This window comes from Giraffa tippelskirchi, chromosome X, assembly GCF_054371585.1.
Source record: "Giraffa tippelskirchi isolate mGirTip1 chromosome X, T2T-mGirTip1v1.2.pri, whole genome shotgun sequence".
NCBI lineage: Eukaryota > Metazoa > Chordata > Mammalia > Artiodactyla > Giraffidae > Giraffa > Giraffa tippelskirchi.
This window is the reverse complement of record NC_137289.1, coordinates 103,271,895-103,294,933: the sequence shown is the minus strand read 5'-3', so window position 1 is coordinate 103,294,933 and position 23,039 is coordinate 103,271,895. Positions and strand designations below refer to the sequence as shown.

General features: G+C 41.0%; 2 protein-coding genes across 26 annotated transcripts in view; one reads left to right on the top strand and one right to left on the bottom strand.

The window, feature by feature from the left end:
- The window catches only part of ZC3H12B (zinc finger CCCH-type containing 12B), a 350,988-nt gene extending 337,432 nt beyond the window's left edge, over nucleotides 1-13,556 (top strand). The window contains exons 5-8 of the mRNA XM_081565546.1: nucleotides 4,844-4,983; nucleotides 6,448-6,682; nucleotides 7,321-7,427; nucleotides 8,709-13,556. Coding sequence (XP_081421672.1) covers nucleotides 4,844-4,983; nucleotides 6,448-6,682; nucleotides 7,321-7,427; nucleotides 8,709-10,129 — 1,903 coding nt within the window. The 3' untranslated portion in view covers nucleotides 10,130-13,556. The remainder of the gene's footprint in view (nucleotides 1-4,843; nucleotides 4,984-6,447; nucleotides 6,683-7,320; nucleotides 7,428-8,708) is intronic.
- An 8,217-nt stretch (nucleotides 13,557-21,773) lies between these two features.
- Nucleotides 21,774-23,039, bottom strand: part of LAS1L (LAS1 like ribosome biogenesis factor) — a 28,996-nt gene continuing 27,730 nt past the window's right edge. For all 25 annotated transcript variants that reach the window (XR_014075801.1, XR_014075799.1, XR_014075800.1 and 22 more), the window contains one exon: nucleotides 21,774-22,089. Coding sequence is in view for 19 of the 25 variants with exons in the window: in XM_081565557.1 (XP_081421683.1) it covers nucleotides 21,978-22,089 (112 nt within the window). In the remaining 6 variants the exon portion in view is untranslated. The remainder of the gene's footprint in view (nucleotides 22,090-23,039) is intronic.

The window sequence follows — 23,039 nt, the reverse complement described above, 5'->3', positions numbered from 1 at the left end:
TCATTCTCTTTTTTCCCCCACTCAGTTTTAGGAATTAGAGATGGTCTAGATAAGTTATCCAGAGAGCTCTGGTCTCAAGGCATAGGGAGGGAAAATCAGTTTCTCTTAGTAGGAGTTATTCTCTCTGGGCAAGAATTCTAAGGAGATTTTTTTTTCCTTGAAACTTTCTCTACTGTTTGGGAATTAAACTGGTTGGGGGCTGGTTAACCTTAAACTGGCATTATGTACTTAACTTGGTGCAAATGAAGGTTCATAATTTTCATAGATACCTCTTTTTCTTTCCTTTTAATGGTTTTGAAGTTATTGCTGAATCTTTGTCCACTTTATGGTTTTTGGAGAAAGCTCTGGGATAGGTTTGAGTAATTTCTAAGTTAATTCATTCAGTGCAAGCCTCTGGACTATGTGACCAAAATTCCACTAAGGGTCATTTCCATCCTGCTTTCTCTATTCATTCCCTTGCTTTGCTTTCAGAAATTAACAGTTGTATTAGTTGATATGGGTCTGAAAGGCTCGTAAGTCCAGATGGTTAATTCAAAATTTTCAGCAAATCCCAATGTATTCTGAGTTGGACTGGGAAATTTCTTAGTTAAGGCTCTAAGTCCTGCTTGCATCCTGGATGTTTAGGAAAGCAACAAGGACAATTCATTTTTCCCTGTAATAGATTTCTCCTTAAGGGAGCTGTAATCATTTCTGGTTTTTTTTTAATCCTCCTTTTTCTGGGCAAAGGGAAGCAGCAGAAGGAAGAAGAGTTGGAAGAGAAAAAGTGTCTGATCCAGACAGTTCAAATAGAAGAGGATATATGGGAAGAGTAGAGGGAGAGGCAGAGTCAGTGCTAGCAGCCTTTTTTAGTTCTGATTATAGCTTCAAGCAATTTCTTGTTGTTGTTGTTGCCATCATTGTTGTTGTTCAGTCCCTCAGTCATGTCCAACTCTTTACGACCCAATGGACTGCAGCACTCCAGGCTTCCCTACCCTTCACTGTCTCCTGGAGTTTGATCAAACTCATGTTCATTGAACTAATGATGCCATCCAACTATCTAATCTTTTGTTGTCTCCTTCTCCTCCTGCCTTGAATCTTTCCCAGCATCAGGGTCTTGTCCAATGAGTCGAATCTTAGCATCAGGTGGTCAAAGTAATGGAGCTTCAGCTTCAGCATCAGTCCTTCTAGTGAATATTCAAGGTTGAGTTTGATCTCAATGCTGCCCAAAGGGACTCTCAAGAGTCTTCTCCAGCACCACAGTTTGAAAGCATCAATTCTTTGGTGCTCAAGCTTCTTTATGTATGCTCTATTTCATACATGATGAATGGAAAAAACATAGCTTTCACCAGATGGGCTTTTTTGGCAAGAGATGTCTCTGATTTTCAATACACTGTCTAGGTTTGTCGTTGCTTTTCTTCCAAGGAGCAAGCATCTTTTAATTTTGTGGCTGCAGTCCTTATCCACAGTAATTTTGGAGACCAAGAAAATAGTCTGTCACTGTTGCCATTTTTCCCCATCTATTTGCCATGCTAGTGATGGGACTGGATACCATGATCTTAGTTTTTTGAATGTTGAGTTTTAAGCCAGCTTTTTCACTCTCCTCTTTCACTTTCATCAAGAGGCTCTTTAGTTCCTCTGCACTTTCTGCCATTAGGGTGGTATTATCTGCATATCTGAGGCTACTGATATTTCTCCTGGCAATCTTGATTCCAGCTTGAGCTTTATCAAGCCAGGCAATTTTCATGATGTACTCTGCATGTAAGTTAAATAAGGAGTGTGAAAATATACAGCCTTGATGTACTCCTTTCCCAATTTTGAACCAGTCCATTGTTCCATGTCCGGTTCTAACTGTTGCTTCATACAGGTTTCCTAGGAGGCAGTTAAGGTGGTCTGGTATTCCCATCTCTAAAAATTTTCAACAATTTAATATTATTCACACAGTCAAAGGCTTTAGCATAGTCAATGAAGCAGAAGTAGATGTATTTCTGAAACTTTCATGCTTTTTCGATGATCCAACAGATGTTGGCAATTTGATCTCTAGTTCCTCTGCCTTTTCTAAATTCAGCTTGTATATCTGGAAGTCCCCAGTTCATGTACTGTTAAAGCCTAGCTTGAAGGATTTTGAGCATTACCTTGCTAGCATGTGAAATGAACGCAATTGTACAATAGTTTGAACATTCTTTGGCATTGCCCATCTTTGAGATTAGAATGAAAGCTGACCTTTTACTGTCCTGTGGCCACTGCTGAGTTTTCCACATTTGCTGACACATTGAGTGCAGCACTTTAACAGCATCATCTTTTAGGATTTGAAATAGCTCATCTGGAATTCCATCACCTCCACTAATTTATTCATAATAATGCTTCCTAAGGTCCACTTGACTTCACACTCCAGGATGTATGGCTCTAGGTGACTGACCATTCCATCATGGTCATCCAAGTCATTAAGACCTTTTTTGTGTAGTTCTTGTGTGTATTCTTGCCACCTCTTCTTAGTATCTTCTGCTTCTGTTAGGTCCCTACTGTTTCTGTCCTTTATTGTGCCTATTTTTTCAGGAAATGTTCCCTTGGTATCTCTAATTTTCTTGAGGAGATCTCTAGTCTTTTCCGTTTTATTGTTTTCCTCTATTTATTTGCACTGGCCACGTAGGAAGACTTTCTTATCTCTCCTTTCTATTCTTTGGAACTCTGCATTCAGATGGATATATCGTTCCTTTTCTCCTTTGCCTTTTGCTTCTTGTCTTTTCTCAGTTATTTGTAAGACCTCCTCAGACAACCATTTTGCCTTTTCACATTTCTTTTTCTTGAGAATGGTTTTGATGCCTGCCTCCTGTACAATGTTGCACACCTCTGTCCATAGTTCTTCTGGCATTCTATCAGATCTAATCCCTTAAACCTATTTGTCACTTCTACTGTATAATTGTAAGGGATTTGATTTAGGTCATACCTGAATGGCCTACTGGTTTTCCCTCTTTTCTTCAATTTAAGTCTGAATTTTACAATAAGGGATTCATGATCTGAGGCACAATCAGCTCCTGGTTTTGCTGACTCCATAGAACTTCTCCATCTCTGGCTACAAAGAATATAATCAATCTGATTTGAGCATTGACCATTTGGTGTCCATGTGTAGAGTCATCTCTTGTGTTGTTGGAAGAGAGTGTTTGCTATGACCAGTGTGATCTCTTGGCAAAACTCTGTTCACCTTTGCCCTGCTTCATTTTGTACTTCAAGGCCAAACTTACTTGTTACTCAGGTATCTCTTGACTTCCTACTTTTGCATTCCAGTCCCCTATTATGAAATGGACATCTTTTTTGATGTTAGTTCTAGAAGATTTTGTAGGTCTTCATAGAACCTTTCAAACTCATTTTTCTTGGCATTAGTGGTTGGGGCATAGACTTGGATTTCTGTGATGTTGAATGGCTTGCCTTGGAAATGAATCAAGATCATTCTGTCGTTTTTGAGATTGCACCCAAGTACTGTATTTTGGGCTCTTGTGTATGAGGGCTACTCCATTCCTTCTAAGGGATTCTTGCCCACAGTAGTAGATATAATGGCCATCTGAATTAAATTCACCCATTCCCATCTATTTGAGTTCATTGATTGCTAAAATGTTCACTCTTGCCTTCTCCTGTTTGACCACTTCCAATTTACCTTGACTCATGGACCTAACATTCCAGGTTCCTATGCAATATTGTTCTTTACACTATCTTTTTCTTTCTTCACAATTTTGTGAAGAGAAGATTCATTCTTACAGTAGATCTTAGCAACCTCAGCATACGAGCTTTTTTTCTTTCCTTAATTAAGAACTTTCACCTTTTCACTTAACAGTCTTTTCAGTATATCCAAATTGCCAGTACCACTATTTTTGTGCTTTGGAACCATTATTAAGTAAAATGAGTTACCTGAACTCAAATCCTGTGATATGAAACAGTCAACCTGATAACAAGGGATACTACTAAGTGACTTATGGGTGGGGTATGCTGGACAAAGGGATGATTCACCTCAGGCAGGATGGAATGGGATGGCACCAGATTTCATCACTCTACTCAGAATGGTGCATAATTTAAAACTTATGAATTGCTTAGTTCTGGATTTTTCCATTTAATGTTTTTGAACAATCATTAAATGAAAATGTGCATCATGAAACCAAATAAGGAAAAAATAGTGTACATAGACTTTTTCTATAAAATTTGGATTACATTATATGTAGTCCAAATCCTTTCTTTTCTCTTTTAACATTATATTGTGAGCAATTCCCACATTGTAAAATTTTCAAGACTGTAATTTTTGTTGGCAATTGTATTTAATTAATTGTGATAACTATTTTCAGTCAGCATTTCAGTGTATCTTTTTTTTTAATTTATGGATATTTTTTTAATAAGAGATTTAAAAATAATTATCAGTGTATCTTTTTTGTTATCAATGATATTTTTTAAGCTTACTACATGTACTTAAAATTCATTTCCAACTAATTCTCTATAAACTTTATCCAAACCTCTGGTGGCACTTCTTTTTTCATCTGATAAATATCAGAATCTTTGAAAAGGAGATGGTAATAGAAACAGAAAGAGATGAGAGAAAATGGAAATAATGATAGGAAACAGCCACTAGGGCTGCTATACTTTGAGAGTTGTCATTAAGCATCTGTGGCCTTGAATGAATGTGTAATAATAATGGCAATATTTGTAATAATGGAATTTTTTAAATAATTTGATTTGTTCCTTAAAAAATACATTTTTGGCATCCTCAAAAAACAATATATCTGTTGTTAATGTCTTCACACTAAGAAAAAGCGTAGCCTATTTGGAGTATTTCTTTGTTACTTGTTATCAATACTCTCTACTCTCATTCCCTATCTTCCTGAAGCCATGGGAATAAAGAAGAGTTCTCTTGCAGAGGAATACAACTTGCTGTGGATTGGTTCCTAGATAAAGGCCATAAAGATATTACTGTATTTGTGCCTGCATGGAGAAAGGAGCAATCCCGCCCTGATGCACCAATTACAGGTACTAATTCAATTAAGACATTTCTTCCTATCCAGAAGCAAAGCTGGCAAGATAGTTTGGGGAGAGCTCAATGCTCCCAAATTAGATAAGTACTTTTCTAAATCTATTAAGTACAGTTAAAATGTTTTTTTATTAAGTCTATTTTAAAGCAGATTTTTCCTGATCCAAATAATCTGTTGTGATGTGGCACAGAGCAGTTAAATAGAGACTTCAATTTCAAGCAAAAAATAAAGCGCATAGTTGAAAAAAAAGAGTGTTTGTTCTATTTGACCATAAGCTTCAGACAAAAAGGGGGATGAATCTGGTTATGAACATGACTGAGTTTTCCAAAATACTAAAGAAACCACCATAGACAATGGATCTCATCCTGTAGCAGATAAGTTATTGTGGGATTTGCAAATTAGGGGTTAGAATAGAAAAAGAGAAAAGGCCCATGGCATTCAGAGCTAATTTATCCATGAAGCACAGTAGACCAAGTGCCTAGGGTTCATAATATGTACTTTTAGGATCCCATGTAAATGGTTTAATTTTATTAGCTTTTTAACATCAGAGAGGAAAATTGAATATAACAATAAACATATAATAATGTACCTAACTGGATTATTTGTGTTTATACCAACATAGTTGTAAAGTATAGATTTAATATTTCTTTATGGAAGAAAAGACCCATGAAGGCAAAAGTGCCTAAAGTCCACAAAAGTTATGATGTGGCCCTATTGGCAGGAGGATCACTATATTCACTTATAATAGTATATAAAGCTAGCTCTTAACAGCATTTGAGAACATCAATACCCCAATTCTCTGAGTATCAGGTCTTGCCTTATGTACAAAATGAGAAGGTTCAGTGAATGACTGAAGGTTCAGTGTCATGGGGCTGTCTGCCAGCTGCTGAACAGGCTCCCAGCCTCAGTCTGAGAGTGGATCCTGGCCCTACTCAAACTTCTTTCTTCAATAATAAAGAAGCAAAAAGGAAAGGGGGTCAGTATTCATATGCTACCACTTAATGTTTTTCCTTAGTCGTGGCTTTCCTTCAGGCAGAAGACAAAAATGTTAGTCCCTAAGAAAGATACATTCTTTTCCTCCTGGGAGACGCATCCTCATCATACTTCCCTGGTTTCTTCAGCAACCAAAACCTGGTGCTGCAGCCAAAGGGCAAAATAAGCCTCAAAAATGTTAGGATATCAATGTTATTTCTTACTATCCATGCTAGTTTTTAAAAACTTAGATGTCATTTAATCTATTTCCTTTATTTTATCAGAAAGAAAACTGGAGTGGAAAGGGGAAAGCAACTTGCCTAAAATCACAGTCCAATTGGTGCCATAGCCAGGAATAGTGGCCGTATTTTCTCTAAGAGCAAATAATACATTAATCTACTGCCAACTTTTATATTTTTAATATGGGAATAATTCTGTTAATTTCCAAAGATGATTTCTATTCTGTGGCATATCATCCATATTTCAACAGATCAAGATATCCTACGTAAACTGGAGAAGGAAAAGATTCTTGTCTTCACACCATCCCGAAGAGTCCAGGGCAGGAGAGTTGTTTGCTATGATGACCGGTTCATAGTCAAACTGGCTTTTGATTCTGATGGCATCATTGTATCCAATGATAACTACCGAGACCTTCAAGTCGAAAAGCCAGAATGGAAGAAGTTTATAGAGGAGCGCTTGCTGATGTATTCTTTTGTGAATGACAAGTACGTTTCTTTCCTATAGGTTCTGAATAGCCTAAATCCAAATTACCACTAAGGATAGATTTCATTTCACTTCAATAAACATTTACTGAACACTTACTGTATATTGTGCATTATGCTGGTCACCATGGGAATAAAAGGCTGAATAAGTAACAAGACTCACCCTTAAGAAGCTCAAAGTATACTTAGAGAAGAGATTCCCACAATGTGTTGGGATAAACTCTATGGTTAGAATTTTTTTTAATTGCTTTGTCTATGTGAAATGATATGAAAAAGTCTCACAGAGGAAATAACATTTGAGATGAAGTTTACAGACAGAGGAAAGAGGGCTTCTGGGCATTATAGGTAAAGAGAACATCATGAATAAAGCTATAAATATGTGAAAATGTGTTGCACGTTGGGGGAACCGGCAGACATGTCAGTATGGTTGGAATTTATAATCCATAGAAGAATGATGTATAGGAAAAATCATTCCTTTCTTGTGTTCAAGTGGAAACAGAGGGAAGAACTGCTGACTTAGCAGAAGATAGACTTGAGGCAGAAAGGGCTATTAGAAGGCTATGACAATAGTATAAGCAACATGTAATGAAGGTCTGAACTCCTGATAAGGGATAGTTTACCTCTTGCTTGCTTGCTTTCAGATTTATGCCTCCAGATGATCCTTTAGGACGTCATGGCCCAAGCCTTGAAAATTTCTTAAGAAAGAGACCTGTTGTTCCTGAACACAAGAAGCAACCATGTCCTTATGGTGAGTACCTATGTGCAAAACTGAAGAAGTCTGTGAATACTTTTCTCTTCAAGGATTCCCTTTCAAAGGGAAAATCCTGGCTTGTCCACTCTCTGTGAGTTAAAGTCTATGTCTTTATATATTTTCAATTAGGCATTTAAAGAACCATCCTAGAAATTTCCCGAGAAACAGGTAACTAGAATTGAAGGAAAGAATAATTGTCACTAGTTAAAATGATTCATGTGTTCTGTCTCTGTCCTGAGAGTGTTATTGGGGGCAGGGAAGTGCAGAAACTTACTTGATCTGTAGAAGAAGAAAGGGCAATGACAAACTGCGTTTGGCCCCAAGAAGGATGTGTCTTTCAGGCAGGTGACTGCACCCTCTGTCAATATTACTCTTTTCTTCCAATCTGCATTTTCCAGTTTGCTTCCAAACTTTATCTTCATTTCCTATTTTAAATATAGTTTCCTACACCCATGGCTGATTCATGTCAATGTATGGCAAAAACCACTACAATATTGTAAAGTAATTAGCCTCCAATTAAAATAAATAAATTAATTTAAAATAAAATAAAATAAATAAATAAATATAGTTTTCTAGAGTGCTTTCATGATCTTACCCAAGTCCCTGTGACACAAAGTTTGTAAGCCTAACAGTAAGACATATGCTGCCTGGTCTGAGGCAAATTTGAATGTCCACTGTTTTTGAATAATCATTTATTTATAAGACATCTAGGTGTTTGTTCTCAACTATCATTTATTCATATCATAGAGTATTTCATGTTCACTATCTTCATTTAATCCTCACAATGACCTTATAATAAAGGCATTATTATGAACCTTATTTACAGAATAGGAAAATGAGGCACAGAAATTAAAAATCACTTACCAAGGTCACATAGCTACTAAGTGACATAGCTGGAATTAAAGCTCAGATCTGACCAGCCTCCAGGCCAGTGCTCTTTGCACTGAACCACCCTGCCTGCTACTGCTCTACACTGCCTCAGCATGCAGGTTATGCCTAGACAAAGCTGTGAATTACAGGAAAATGAAGGCTGTTCAGTTACAACTCTTACCTTTCACACTGCAGTTTCCTCCCTAGGTTTCCACTTCTTCCCTCTCCACTCAGTGTGTGATGCCACCATAGTGTTGTCTGTCTCCCGTCTTTAAGAACAGTTAATTTTCTGTCTTAACCCCCAAAAGTAAAACTCTAACCTGAGTGACCAGATTGTTAAAACAGCCTCTGGCACAGAGAGTTGCACCACTGTGAGAGAGAGTCTTACCCCGGGGCATTATTTTTCAGGCAAAAAATGCACCTACGGCCACAAGTGCAAATACTACCATCCGGAGCGGGCCAACCAACCGCAGCGTTCGGTGGCTGATGAGCTCCGCATCAGTGCCAAACTGTCCACAGTAAAAACCATGAGTGAAGGCACCCTGGCCAAGTGTGGCACAGGGCTGTCTAGTGCCAAAGGTGACATAACCTCAGAAGTCAAACGCGTGACCCCCAAGCGTCAATCGGATCCCAGCATTCGGTCCGTGGCTGTGGAGCCTGAGGAATGGCTGTCCATTGCCCGTAAGCCTGAGGCCAGCTCTGTCCCTTCACTTGTGACTGCTTTAAGTGTCCCCACAATCCCACCCCCCAAAAGCCATGCAGTGGGTGCCCTCAACACCCGTTCAGCCAGCAGCCCAGTGCCAGGATCCTCTCATTTCTCCCACCAGAAGTCCTCATTGGAGCACATGACCAGCATGCAGTACCCGCCCATCCTGGTTACCAATAGCCATGGGACCCCTATTAGCTATGCTGAGCAATACCCAAAGTTTGAGCCCTTAGGGGACCACAGCTACTATTCAGTGTTAGGTGACTTCTCCAAACTGAACATCAACAGCATGCATAATCGAGAGTACTACATGGCTGAAGCAGACCGGGGGTTGTATGCCCGGAATCCCAACCTCTGTCCTGACAATCGTATGAGCCATACCAGGAGTGACAACTATTCTTCTTACAACAACCTGTACTTGGCTGTAGCTGATACTCATCCTGAAGGCAGTTTAAAGCTGCATCGCTCAGCATCTCAGAACCATCTTCAACCTTTTCCTCATGGTTACCATGAAGCCTTAACGCGAGTGCAGAGCTATGGCCCAGAAGACTCTAAGCAAGCCCCCCACAAGCAATCAGTCCCCCACTTAGTTCTGCATGCCCAGCACCCAACAACTGGAACACGCTCCAGCTGTCCTGGAGACTATCCCATGCCTCCTAATATCCATCCTGGGGCAACCCCCCAGCCGGGACGTGCCCTGGTGATGACTCGGATGGACAGCATTTCTGATTCTCGCCTATATGAGAACAATCCCATGAGGCAAAGACGTCCTCCTCTGTGTCGGGAACAGCATGCCAGCTGGGACCCACTGCCCTGTGCAACTGACTCCTATGGCTACCACTCCTATCCCTTGAGTAACAGCCTCATGCAACCATGCTATGAGCCAGTCATGGTACGGAGTGTGCCTGAAAAGATGGAGCAGCTTTGGATGAATCCTTGGGTTGGAATGTGCAATGATTCCAGGGAGCAAATGATCCCAGAGCACCAGTATCAGACCTACAAGAACCTCTGCAATATTTTCCCTTCAAACATTGTTCTTGCAGTGATGGAGAAGAATCCCCACACAGCAGATGCCCAGCAACTAGCAGCCTTGATTGTTTCTAAGCTTAGGGCTGCACGGTGACATGACATAGGACTTATTTCTTTATATAAATATGAATATCAATAATGCACTATGATAATAGTAACTAATAGTTTTGTGTTACGCTTTACAAGTTATAGACTGTTTATGTCATTGAAGTGCATAACAACCCTGTGAGGTAAGTCTTACTAATGTCTTGTTTTCTAGACGAGGAAACTGAAGCTCAGTGAGATTAAAAGTGACTTGCTGAGGTCACACTGCTAGCAAGTGACCAAGTCAAGACTCACACCCAAGTCCTCTGACTCCAAGTCCTATACCCTTTTGCACTGCACCATGCAGGTAATGGAAGACAAAACCCAGGGGGAAGGCCTAAATGCAAGAGACCCCAAGGGATTCCATTACCAACTGTTTTCTTAGTCACACATTCTACATTATGAAGTATCAATGACATATCTAATTTAGAGAGCAAGAGCATCAGGATCAATCCATATGTTGAATTAACCATTTAGGATTTTTAATAAGAATATTTAAATCTATTTAAAAGTAAACACATACTTTATTGCATGGATATCTGACCATTCAATACCTTTATTAACTGAGATATAGGGTCACATTGAAGTTTCTAGAGCTATATTTCAAACCTATTATTAGCAATTATATTGCATGTATGACTGTATGTATTTAGTTTGAGGTGTGTGTGCGTGTGTATCTCTATATAACCTTTTGTATAGTGGTGATAAAAAGACAGACTTTGCACAGTCCTTAGTCTATAGCCATATAGATCACAAATCTGACTTGATGATTTTACATCATATTTCATAGTTTCAACTAGTTTTGAAAGTGAAACTACATCCCAATATTTGAATATTGCTTTCTTAGGCACCAGAGCAAACTGGCTCTATTTCCTGCTTTTTACTTGTCAACATTTATGGGAGTTCTTCACTTTTAAGTCTCTTCACCTTAGTAAATTAGGGATCAGATTGAAGCCTTCTTCTGCAGAAGAAGTGATGGATAGTTCCAAGTTGATACTCTCAAGTTCCAAGCATAGTAGTTGTGTGTGCTAGACAAGCACAGAAGAGTTGGACCAGGACCAAGGGATTTACTACCAGAATTTGCTTCCCTTAATCCCAGGAGAGATGTCCAAACTCATTTGGAATTAAATGATGAACACAAAAAGCTGCATTCAAGGGGGGTCCAATGGATGCTCTTTGGACTTCTGACCTATGCAGTATTCAACATCACAGGATGAAATGCATTGAAGGACAGTGCACCGTCGTGTAATCCACTTTCTCCTGCCATCTAACCTTTGGGCAATAAGGTTGATCATTGGTGGAGCAGAACTTCTTTAGGAAACAAAATCAGGGGATTTTCTAGGTGGAAAAAGCTTCCAAAAGGGGATACTACATCTTTGCTAATAGCTGGCTCAGGTACATACTTCAAATGCATGCAGAGGGTGCACTTGACCTTAGGTAATTCTTAAATGGATTACTAAGGAAGGCAGGACTTTGGGTTGACAGCACTATATGGGCAACTTGTATCTTGCTCAGGGTGGGAACCTTTGTAGCTAAATGCCTCTAGAAGAGGCGTTTATTGTTTTTGTTGTTTTAAACAGCTGCACTAAATAACCCCCTTTTTGAATCCATTGTATATTGCAACATTTTGAACCATGACCAGCTCACTATTTCTTGAGCTGGAACTTGCTAATTTCTATGGTAGTTTTTTTCATGAAAGTTGAGAAGGCCTGGTCTTGGCCTTTTGTTTCTTCATGAGAAGGTGTGACACTGCCTATAAATGTTTCTTACTGTGAAACACTCCGAACGTGAGACTGTAGTCAGGGTTATTTCTGGTGGTTTGATAATGGCTTGCATGCTGCTTTCTGGCTTTCTGTCTCTGTCCTGGTTGATCAAAACTTCCTCTCGGTGTTTCTCTTCAGTTTACCACAGTTCACATTCATCTTCTACCCTTTGATTTTTCTATCTCCCAGTGTACTGAGGAGTGAAAGTATTTTCTGCCAGGTAGGTCCATAAAGAGTGAAGTGCTTGCTGTTTCACACAAACACCATTCCATACCTTCAACTTCTTGGACCTTCTAAATCTGTCCCATGTCTAAGTCAGGGTATGTGACAATCTTAGATGACCCTATTGCCTTTGTGCCAGTTAGTTTACCTTCCTACAAAAACCATCAATGGTACCACAGTATCCACTAGCTGCACACTGTACAGGGAAGCACAAGATTAATCTCGGCTGCAGTTCATCTGGAACACGTTTATGTTCATCACTCAAAAAAAATTGTAAGCTCCATACAGGAAATATTTTTTAAGGCAGCATATGTATTTATTTCCTAAAAACAATTGTCATTCTTCTCATAAAATGTGTATGAATCAAAGCAGCTAGGAGCAATGCCTCAAATAACCAGAAATGACCTTCTGTTGATACAAATTGTATCTCTTTTTCTCCTGACTGTATAGAAACAAATGTACAAAACTCATCTTAAACTAGGTTTGGTACTGACTTTTCATTATGTTTGTGGCACTGTGTGTCACAAGGGAGTAGCCCAGGATCACAAGGGAGCTTTTATTTACAAAGGGCAGTAGTTTATAGACAAAGACAATTTTTCAAGGCTTCTTGATTACTCTGTGCAACAAATATTGTGCATACAGTTTCAAGCACTATATGGCATAAGTTTCTCTTTAGCCTATTAAATTTAATATGTCCTTGCAAAAGAGATTTTGTGTACAAAATTGTCAGTGTTAGTTGCTTATCTGTAAGAATCTATAAATGGAGCTGTACAACTATGAATGCATAAATTGAGCTTGTTTATATTGAGGTCTGCACACTTCTTGACTGTTCCATTTTGTCTGCAATTATAAAACAGCAAATACAAAGAAACATTGAAACCCCTTTGGCTTCCTTGATAATGAAATCAAGCTTCCATCCTGGGGCTAAGTGTGTGTTCTTCAGAATTCTTACCTCCAAGTACTAAGTAGGGGTTACTGCACAGTGTTTTGTGTGGTTTTCAAGAAGTATATTTTGCAAAAGGTGCTTTGTAATTTTAATTCTTTCACTGAGTTTCTGAACTCATAGCAAGTTTGTGCTTGTTTAGGCCTTAGATTTTGTAGATTTTGTGATTTTTTTTTTCTTTTTGTGATTTTGTTGTCTGTTTTGTTGTTATTTTTATTTCAACCTGAAGAAGTGTGACTCTGGAGTGGCATAGTCAATCCAGGGCACCATTTCTGTAAGACGGCTCAAAGGAAAAGGAGCCTTTCCAAAGGTAACATATAGCCATTGCATGTTCTTTTAAGGTCCAAGAAATGGAAGGGGGATGACACATGCCTTATGGAAATGGTATACAAAACTTTTCTTCTAAGTAATGAAATGTGGATATATATATACACTCTCTCCTAGTTTCCAGGAGAATACTTCTAAATCCATTTTTTCTATTTTAGAATAAATTATCTTTATACAGTAATTCAAACACTTACATCCATTAACTCTTGGCACTGGGTTTTCTTCTTATATGCTAAGTCACCTCAGTCATGTCTGACTCTGTGCGACCCCATAGATGGCAGCCCAGCAGGCTCTGCCGTCCCTGGGATTCTCCAGGCAAGAACACTGGAGTGGGTTGCCATTTCCTTCTCCAATTCTTCTTATATAGAAGAGCTCATTTTGAGAGGCACTCAGTTACTGTTTTATGTATGCTTTAAGTATGGGACTTTGTATAAACACCCTTTTTGAGGGCCAACAATTTCAATACACTTTGTTTAACTCTGGGAACCAGGTCTGGAGCTGCACAGGGAAAGTAATGTCAAGTTGTCCAAAGAGTCCTGCTCAGGTGTCCTTCCAACCCTTCTCTACCTTCTCCTAGTTGGTTTCTCCTCAGGTCTGACACTGAGGTGTGCATAATCTGCAACTAAAATGGCACTACACTAGTTCTCATTGGAAATCAAACCAGTATATTTTGGGAACTTGCTTGTCTAAATAGTTGATGCCAAAAGACTCAGCATATTCCATATCTATCATAGTGTAGCTAGCTATATACATAGGCAGATTGACTACTTTTAGTCCTGTTTTGCATATCATTGAGCTATAGAAGTTTGCTTTATCCATTTGTGGGATTAAATGATACTGTATAATGGCTGTAAGCTTTTATAAAATATCTTTGGGTTCTTTGTTTGACCCAAACATAATGTAAGTCTTAATGACAAAGTGCACAAAGCTAACCAGAGGTGAGTGAAATATATCCTGTTCCCAGTTTTGTCTGCACCTGAAACGCATGTGCAATGCTTTGCAATATGTTCTCACTAGCATGAATGTGCTGCCTACTTCATGAGGTTTTGTTTCACTTATAATCATGATGGAAAATGCTGTATCCTTGACAACAATGAACTGTAACTACATTTAATTACTGCATAAACTTTTTTGTTTACTAACCACTAATGGCTCTGTTTCTTTACAAATATCACTAACAAAAGCCATACCACACCTACAAATACACAGTCAGCTTCTAAAAATTTAGAATTCTGTCCTTAGATTTGTATCTTGAGATAAGCAACAAGAGGAGGGATCTCCCCAAATGAGTTCATCTGAATTTTGTCACAGTAAACATTATTTTTGTTTAGTCGCTAAGTCATATCCGACTCTTTTGCGACCTTATGGACTGTAGCCTGCCAGGCTCCTCTGTCCATGGGATTCTCTAGGTAACAATACTGGAGTGCATTGCCATTTCCTTCTCCAGGGGATCTTCCCGACCCAGGGAGTAAACCTGTGTCTCCTGCATTGGCAAGTAGATTCTTTACCACTGACCCACCAGGGAAGCCCTCACAGTAAATATATGTCCTCTAATTTTTTTTTAATACTAACACAGCTATAAGTGCAAATCAATTGGCTTTTCCAACAGGGCTAGGCTGGACCAGGCCTCCAATGGGTGGGTTAGAACCTGGTGGAGGGACCAGGGCTCAGGCTTATTTCTCTAAACGACCTACTGTTTCCCTGCTGAATAGCCTCAGGTCCACAGAGACATCATCTGCTGAGCCTTAGCCAGAATATCAGAGCTAGAAGCAGCCTAGAGAACCCTACAGTTCATAGAGAAGTCACGTGGGGAGTGTGGGGAGTGCTCAGCTGCATGGACTCCATCAAGGTATAGGTATGAGAACTGAGGCACCAAGAACTGAAGAGATTTGATTGAGGCTGAACAGGGCCAAGACTGGAACCCCAGGCCTCATTGCTTTCAAGCCAGTGAGCCCTTTATCACAGTGTTGTCTGCTCTCCCCTTAGGCCTTCATTCCTGCCCTCCCCCTCCCCCCACCCTGACACAATAGGCCAGCCCCATTCTAAAGGCAAAGGTGGACATGGTGGCTGCAGGGGAGCCCAGCCTAGGAGGCTTCAGAAAGGGCTAGTATTTGTGAATCAGAGAAAGTATCTCTTTATTTCTTTTATCATTATCATTCTTCTTGGGACTAAGAGTGCTCATCTCTCCCCATCATTTTCTGCTTCTTTCTCTTTACTCCTGCTGTCTCCCCTCACATTTCTCAGACATACATACATCAGATTCTTACTGAGTACCAAATAGGGGCTTGGCCTATACTGAGCAAGGGATAGACTGAGGAGGAGGAAACAGCTCTTGTTTCCTGGAACTTGCACTGGAGTAAGGAAATGAAACAAGCTATGAGAATAAGTTAATTCCCTTTCTTAAAGGACAGTAACAGTGTGAAGACAGGGGAAGTGATAGGAACAATTAGAATTCCAAGAAGGAACAATTCAATGTCCAATGCTGCTAATCATAGGTGGAAAATCAACTAGTCTGACCATCTCTCTCTAGCTTACCTCTCTGGCCTCATGACCCCTCATGTTCTTCACTTAACCCATATTCCGATTATCCTAGAACCTTCACTGGTGCCCTAACATGCCATGATCTTTCTTATCCCCCTCTAGACTTTTACCTTCCTTCTACTCTTTTGACTAGTAAATGCTTGCCTTTGAAGATTCACTGCTAAAGTCACCTCTTCTATTAAACTGTCTCACCTCCTTGTCCAGACATTGTTAGTCCTTCCCCAGCAGGGGCCTTGCAGACATCTTGAACAATACCTCTATTCTAGCACTTGCCATTCTGTTATAATCATGTTGGTTATGTAGATTCCATAAAAAAATAGGAAGTTCCTTAGGGGCAGGAGCCCTGTTCTTCATCACTGATGAATTATCTCCTATCAGAAGGGTTAATCAATTATTGTTGCAGAATAGCAATATAATCAGTGCTCCCTTCCCTTGCACCCCCAACCCTTGTTTCTCAGTTAAATGTATGCAAAGACTTTCTAATCAGCCTCTGGTCTCTAGTCATAAGGAAAAGGTCTAAGTTAACTGGGCTAAGGTTGCTTCCTGGCCTGTCCTCCCCTATCCCCCTCCTTCACTTCCTATCCCCAGCCCCCGCCATCTAAAGCAGCCCTTCCCATGAACCTGGCTTCAGAAATCTCAAGTTTCAGGAGGACTCCAACCAACAACGACCCTTGGTTGTTACTCTCCATGGACCTGGATTAGAAATGGGCTTCAATAGCCTACTTCTCATCTTTAGGTCAGTCTTTGAGGGCTACGGAAGAGCACTTTTTCCTGGGTTATATGAAGACTTGAGTCCTGAGTTCAAGGCTACCAACCCTGGCATGAATCCACAGAAATCGCACATACAAAGCTTTAAGAGAAACTTCGTATCTATGATCTTTTCGATCGTTACAAGCCCATGAGGCAAATATCCTCCTTCTACAAATGAAGAAACTGTGGCATGATTTGCCCAAGATTGTTCTCATTAAGTGGTAGAGTGTGTTGTTGTTCAGTCGCTCAGTCGTGTCCAACTCTGCAACCCCATGGACTGCAGCACACCTGGCTTCCCTGTACTTCACTATCTCCCAGAGTTTGCTCAAATTCATGTCCATTGAGTCGGTGATGCCATCCAACCATCTCATCCTCTGTCACCGCCTTCTCATCCAGCACTCAATCATTCCTAGCATTAGGGTTTTTTCCAATGAGTTGGCTCTTCGCAACAGATGGCCAAAGTATTGGAGCTTCAGCTTCAGTATCAGTCCTTCCAAAGAATATTCAGGGTTGGCAGCAATTCTTCAGTGCTCAGCCTTCTTTATGGTCCAACTCTCACATCCATACATGACTACTTGAAAAACTGTAACTTCGACTATATGGACCTTTGTCAGCAAAGTGATGCCTCTGCTTTTTAATTTGCTGTCTAGGTTCATCACAGCTTTTTTCTTCCAAGGCCTGGAACCTATATTTTTGGGTACTTCTTCCTCTACACCAGAGCAACTCAGACTTTAGTGTGCTTCAGAATTATCTGCAGGGCTTGTTAAACCAGATTGCTGGCCACTGTCAACCATTCTGATGTAGATCAGGAGTGAGGTTCAGTAATTTGTATGTCTAACAAGTACTAACACCAAAAAAAGATGTCCTTTCCTTCACAGGGGATTGGAATACAAAGTAGGAAGACAAGAGATACCTGGAGTAACAGGCAAGTTTGGCCTTGGAGCACAAAATGAAGCAGGACAAAGGCTAACAGTTTTGTCAAGAGAACACACTGGTCATAGCAAACACGCTCTTCCAACCACACAAGAGATGACTATACACATGGACATCACCAGATGGTCAGTAATGAAATCAGATTGATTCTGTTCTTTGCAGCCGAAGATGAAGAAGCACTATACAGTCAGAAAAAAATGAGATGTGGAGCTGACTATGGCTCAGATTATGAACTTCTTATTGCAAAATTAAGACATAAATTGAAGAGAGTAGGGAAAACCACTAGACCATTCAGGTATGAACTAAATCAAACCCCTTACGATTATACAGTGGAAGTGTGAAATAGATTCAAGGGATTAGATCTGATAAGAGTGCCTGAAGAACTATAGATGGAGGTTTGTTAACATTGTACAGGAGGTGGTAACCAAAACCATCTTAAAGAAAGAGAAATCCAAGAAGGCAAAATGGTTGTCTGAGGAGGCTTTACAAATAACTGAGAAAAGAAGAGACTCAAAAGGCAAAGGAGAAAGGGAAAGATATATCCAACTGAATGTAGAGTTCCAAATAGCAAGGAGAGATAAAAAAGCCTTCTTAAATGAACAATGCAAAGAAATAGAGGGAAACAATAAAATGGGAAAGATTAGAGACTTCTTCAAGAAAATTGGAGATACCAAGGAAAAATTTCATGCAAAGATGGGCACAATAAAGGACAGAAATGGCAAGGACTTAACAGAAGACATTAAGAAGTGGCAAGAATACACACAAGAACTGTACAAAAAAAGATCTTAATGACCTGGATAATCTTGATGGTGTGGTCACTCACCTAGAGCCAGACATCCTGGAGTGTGAAGTCAAGTGGGCCTTAGGAAGCATTACTACAAACAAAGCTAGTGGAGGTGATGGTATTCCAGATGAGCTATTTCAAACCCTAAAAGATGATGCTGTGAAAGTGCTGCACTCAGTATGTCAGCAAATGTGGAAAACTCAGCAGTGGCCACAGGACTGTAAAAGGTCGGCTTTCATTCCAATCTAAAAGAAGGGCAATGCCAAAGAATGTTCAAACTATTGTACAATTGAGCTCATTTCACACGCTAGCAAGGTAATGCTCAAAATCCTTCAAGCTAGGCTTCAACAGTACATGAACTGAGAACTTTCCAGATATACAAGCTGCATTTAGAAAAGGCAGAGGAACCAGAGATCAAATTGCCAACATCTGTTGGATCATAGAGAAAGCAAGAGAATTCCAGAAAAACATCTGCTTCATTGACTATACTAAAGCCTTCGACTGTGTGGATGACAACAAACTGTGGACAGTTCTTAAAGAGATTGGAATACCAGACCACCTAACCTGTCTCCTGAGAAACCTATACGCAGGTCAAGAAGCAACAGTTAGAACTAGACATGAACAATGGAATTGTTCCAAATTGGGAAAGAAGTATATCATGGCTATCTATTGTCACCCTGCTTGTTTAACTTCTATGCAGAGTACATCATGTGAAATGCCAGGCTGCATGAATCAATCACAAGCTGGATTCATGACTGCCAGGAGGAATATGAACAACCTCAGATATGCAGATACTGCCTTAATGGCAGAAAGTGAGAAAGAACTAAAGAGCCTCTTGATGAATATGAAAGAGGAGAGAGATAAAACTGGCTTAAAACTCAAAAAAAAGAAGATCATGGCATCTGGTCCCATTACTTCATGGTAAATAGATGGGCAAACTATGGAAACAGTGACAGACTTTATTTTCTCGGGCTCCAAACTCACTGGGGACAATGAATGCAGCCATTAAGTTAAAAGACACTTGCTCCTTGGAAGAAAAGCTATGGCAAACATAAACAGCATTTAAAAAAGGCAGACACATCACCCTGCTGATAAAGGTCTATATAGTCAAAGCTATGATTTTTCCAGTCATCATATTTGGATGAGTTGGACCATAAAGAAGGCTGAGCACCGAAGAATTGATGATTTTGAACCATGGTATTGGAGAAGACTCTTGAGCATCCCTTGGACAGGAAGGAGATCAAACCAGTCAATCATAAAGGAAATCAACCCTGAATATTCATTGGAAGGACTGATGCTGAAGCTGAAGCTCCAATACTTTGGCCACCTGATGCAAAGAGCCAACTCATTGGAAAAGATCTTGATGCTGGGAAAGATTGAAGGCAGAAGGGGCGGACAGAGGATGGGATGGTTGGATGGCATTACCAACCCAATGGACATGCGTTTGAGCAAACTCCAGGAGATAGGGAAGCCTGGCATGCAGCAGTCCATGGGGTCGCAGTGTCAGACACAACTTAGTACCTAACCACAATTAACCAGGTGGTACTGATATTACCAGAAACTTGGATCTACACCAAACTGTTAACCTGTGTCCTTGGGCAAACCCCTACCCTTTTTCTCTGAATTAATGTCTCACTGTATTAAATTAGGGGACTAGATTTCCAACGGAGAAGGCAATGGCACCCCACTCCAGTACTCTTGCCTGGAAAATCCCATGGACGGAGGAGCCTGGTAGGCTATAGTCCATGGGGTCGCTAAGAGTCGGACACGACTGAGTGACTTCACTTTCACTTTTCACTCTCATGCATTGGAGAAGGAAATGGCAACCCACTCCAGTATTCTTGCCTGGAGAATCCTAGGGACGGCGGAGCCTGGTGGGCTGCCATCTATAGGGTCGCACAGAGTCGGACACGACTGAAGCGACTTAGCAGCAGCAGCAGCAGATTTCCACACTTTTTTTTTAGCATCAAAGCCCATTTTGAAAAAATAGCAATTTTATATATGATACCAATACACTCACAATAAAAATCCAGGGTGCTTTATAGAAGTGCTGGAGAGGAACCAAGGGTTTTCAGCAGCCCAGGGCAGATGCTGAGGCTGCGTCCCAGAATATATATTTGCAAATCTCTTGACAAGATGTGGCCTAGATGCTCGAGGGCTCTCTTCTGACATTTCTGGCCGCTAAGACAGCATTTCGGAGGAGACGGAAGAGTTGGAGGGAAATTTACTTTGCATTAACCGGTGCAGACTGCTCTGCCCACGCCCGATGGTTGGGTCCACACAGCACAGGAAATCTTAACCTTCGGGGCTGTTGGGCTCATGGATCCCTTCAATAATCTGATTAAATCTGTTAACTAGCTCTAGAAAAATGATTACATACACATACCCACAAAGATATTCAGGATATCTTCTAAGAGATGTGTGTACTCCCTAGTGACCTAACTCAAGTTTAAAACCTTGACTGGTCTCTGGCAGGACACTTCCATTCAATTTCTACTTAGCATTTTATAGCATATGCCTTCCCCTCTTCATCATTCCTTGGCTTAGTCATTTACGGAGCGAGCGTCTTGGCTAGAATATGACCTGGTTCTGTCCCTTGTTTCACCTTGGGCAGGCCCAACCTGGCCCCACAGGTGCCTACTCTTTCAGCCAGCTATCACTCTCCTGAGTTGGGGTGGGGGATATTACAGTCAATCTTAACTTCAGCCAACCACCACCCTGGAAATATCACCTGAGAAAAACAAAGAACTTGTGTACACTAGGGCTGTCTTAAGACACTTAACAAAGGAATCAGGTTATCATAATTGGTGGACTTTGTTCTTTTTCACTGGGCAGAGGGCTCTGAGGGGTGAGAACATAATTTATTCATCCCTATCTCTTGACAGCTCAGGGCTAACAGGGTAGGCATTGAGGGTCTGAAGGAACTGGGTGACCACAGAAAAGCTGGGTCAGTCGCTAGGACATTTCTCTGTTCCAGTGCCCACCACAGGGAGGTCCATTTTATCTTTTCAAGGCAAAAGGAGTAGAAAAGTGACAAAGGAATATTTCTCTTTGGCTTTCAACTATTGTTTGGTGCCCAGTGAGGGAAGGCAGGGAAATGGGTCAGAAGCATGCTGGGTAGCAACAGGAAGACCTGGATCTTCCAGCTGTCACGGAGGTTCTGAGCTGATTCCCCTGATGCTGGCTGGGCTTTATGACCAATGTCTCTTCCGAGGTTTGATGCTTCTTAGTGAGCTGGCCCCACACTACATTTGAGTGAAGGAGTAAAAATGGTTTGAGTCAGAAAAAAGGCTTAAAAGGGGCAGTAGACTCACTTCTGCTGTTATGATCCCACCATCTCGGGAGCCCCTAGAATAAAGGGAGAAGCACACAACCCCGGATCTCACAAACATCAAAACAACAGTGGCCTGTTTATTGTTTTTCAAAATAAAACAAAACAACATATATTCAAAATTCTACTGTGATGGAAAGCTGAGCTGATATAGGCTATCTCCCAGGTTGTTTTCTGGATCATTAGGTAGGTACACTGAGGGAGCAAAGGAGGGTAGGCTATTGGCCCACTGACACTTAATGAACACCTATACCAGGGCAGTCATCAGAAGAGCTGTACGTTAGTTTTGAGCATATGAAGCTCCTCCTGGCTCCAGAGAAGTTGGTCCAAGTTGCCACTGTCATTGCTGCCACTGTTGCAGCTCAGGCCTAGGGTGCTACAGAGAGAGGGGAGAAGAGTGGTCAGTCAGGGAAGGAGGCAGTTTTAGGCTCTGGAGGGGTTAAGGGTGCTTGATGTGTGTGTCTGTGGGAAGGACCTCCCCTCTTGCCTGGCTTTACAAAGAGACTGGAATATATCTGAGAAATCACTTCAAGATGGGCCCCAGGGGTGGCTCTGCCTTCCCCTCAGTTGAAGGAAGAGGGAAAGGAATAGAACTTTTCAAATGAAACTTTATCTAGAACCCCAGTATATAAATCAGATTAAAGCAGAGCTATTTGGGTTGAAGTAGGAAAGGAAGACCACACCACCCCACTCCCAGGGAGGTATTGAAAGTGGCTGCCTTAAAAGGCTTTCTTCTAAGGTGCTAGATCTTGGGGGCCCAGAGGACAGTGGGCTGGATCCCTCCCACTCCAATAGCTGGTTAAGGGGTCCACAGCCAGGCTGCAAGGCTTGGCCCAGCTCCCATCCTAGGATTGCAAAATTACCCTAGGGAGAAGACTGCCTTCCCCTTCCCTGGCCCTGCTCAGAATACTCTTTGCTTCCCCTTCTTCCTGCAGGTCAAGTCATTCCAGGTAGATAAGGGTGAAAGTTAAGAGCAAAGCCATCATCCTTCCTCTCAGGCAGACCCATGGTTACACTAATGTAGCTGAAAAACCCTTAGAGATGATCTAGCCTCATCCCCTCCCATCACTCACCATCTCACAGACAAGGGAACTGAGGCTCAGAGATGAGAAGGGACTTGCTCAAGGTCACACAGACAAGTCAGAGTAGATCTGAGACAAGGAGCAAGAGTGGGCATGCCAGCCCCAGCTAAAGAATTCTCCCTATTACAAGGGATGTAGGACTGGGCCTCCTTCTGGATTTAATAGCTCTACCTGCCCACATTTCACCATTGATAACTTGATGTTCATCAAGACAGCCTTATCCAAGGGAGAGGAGGTCTCTCTC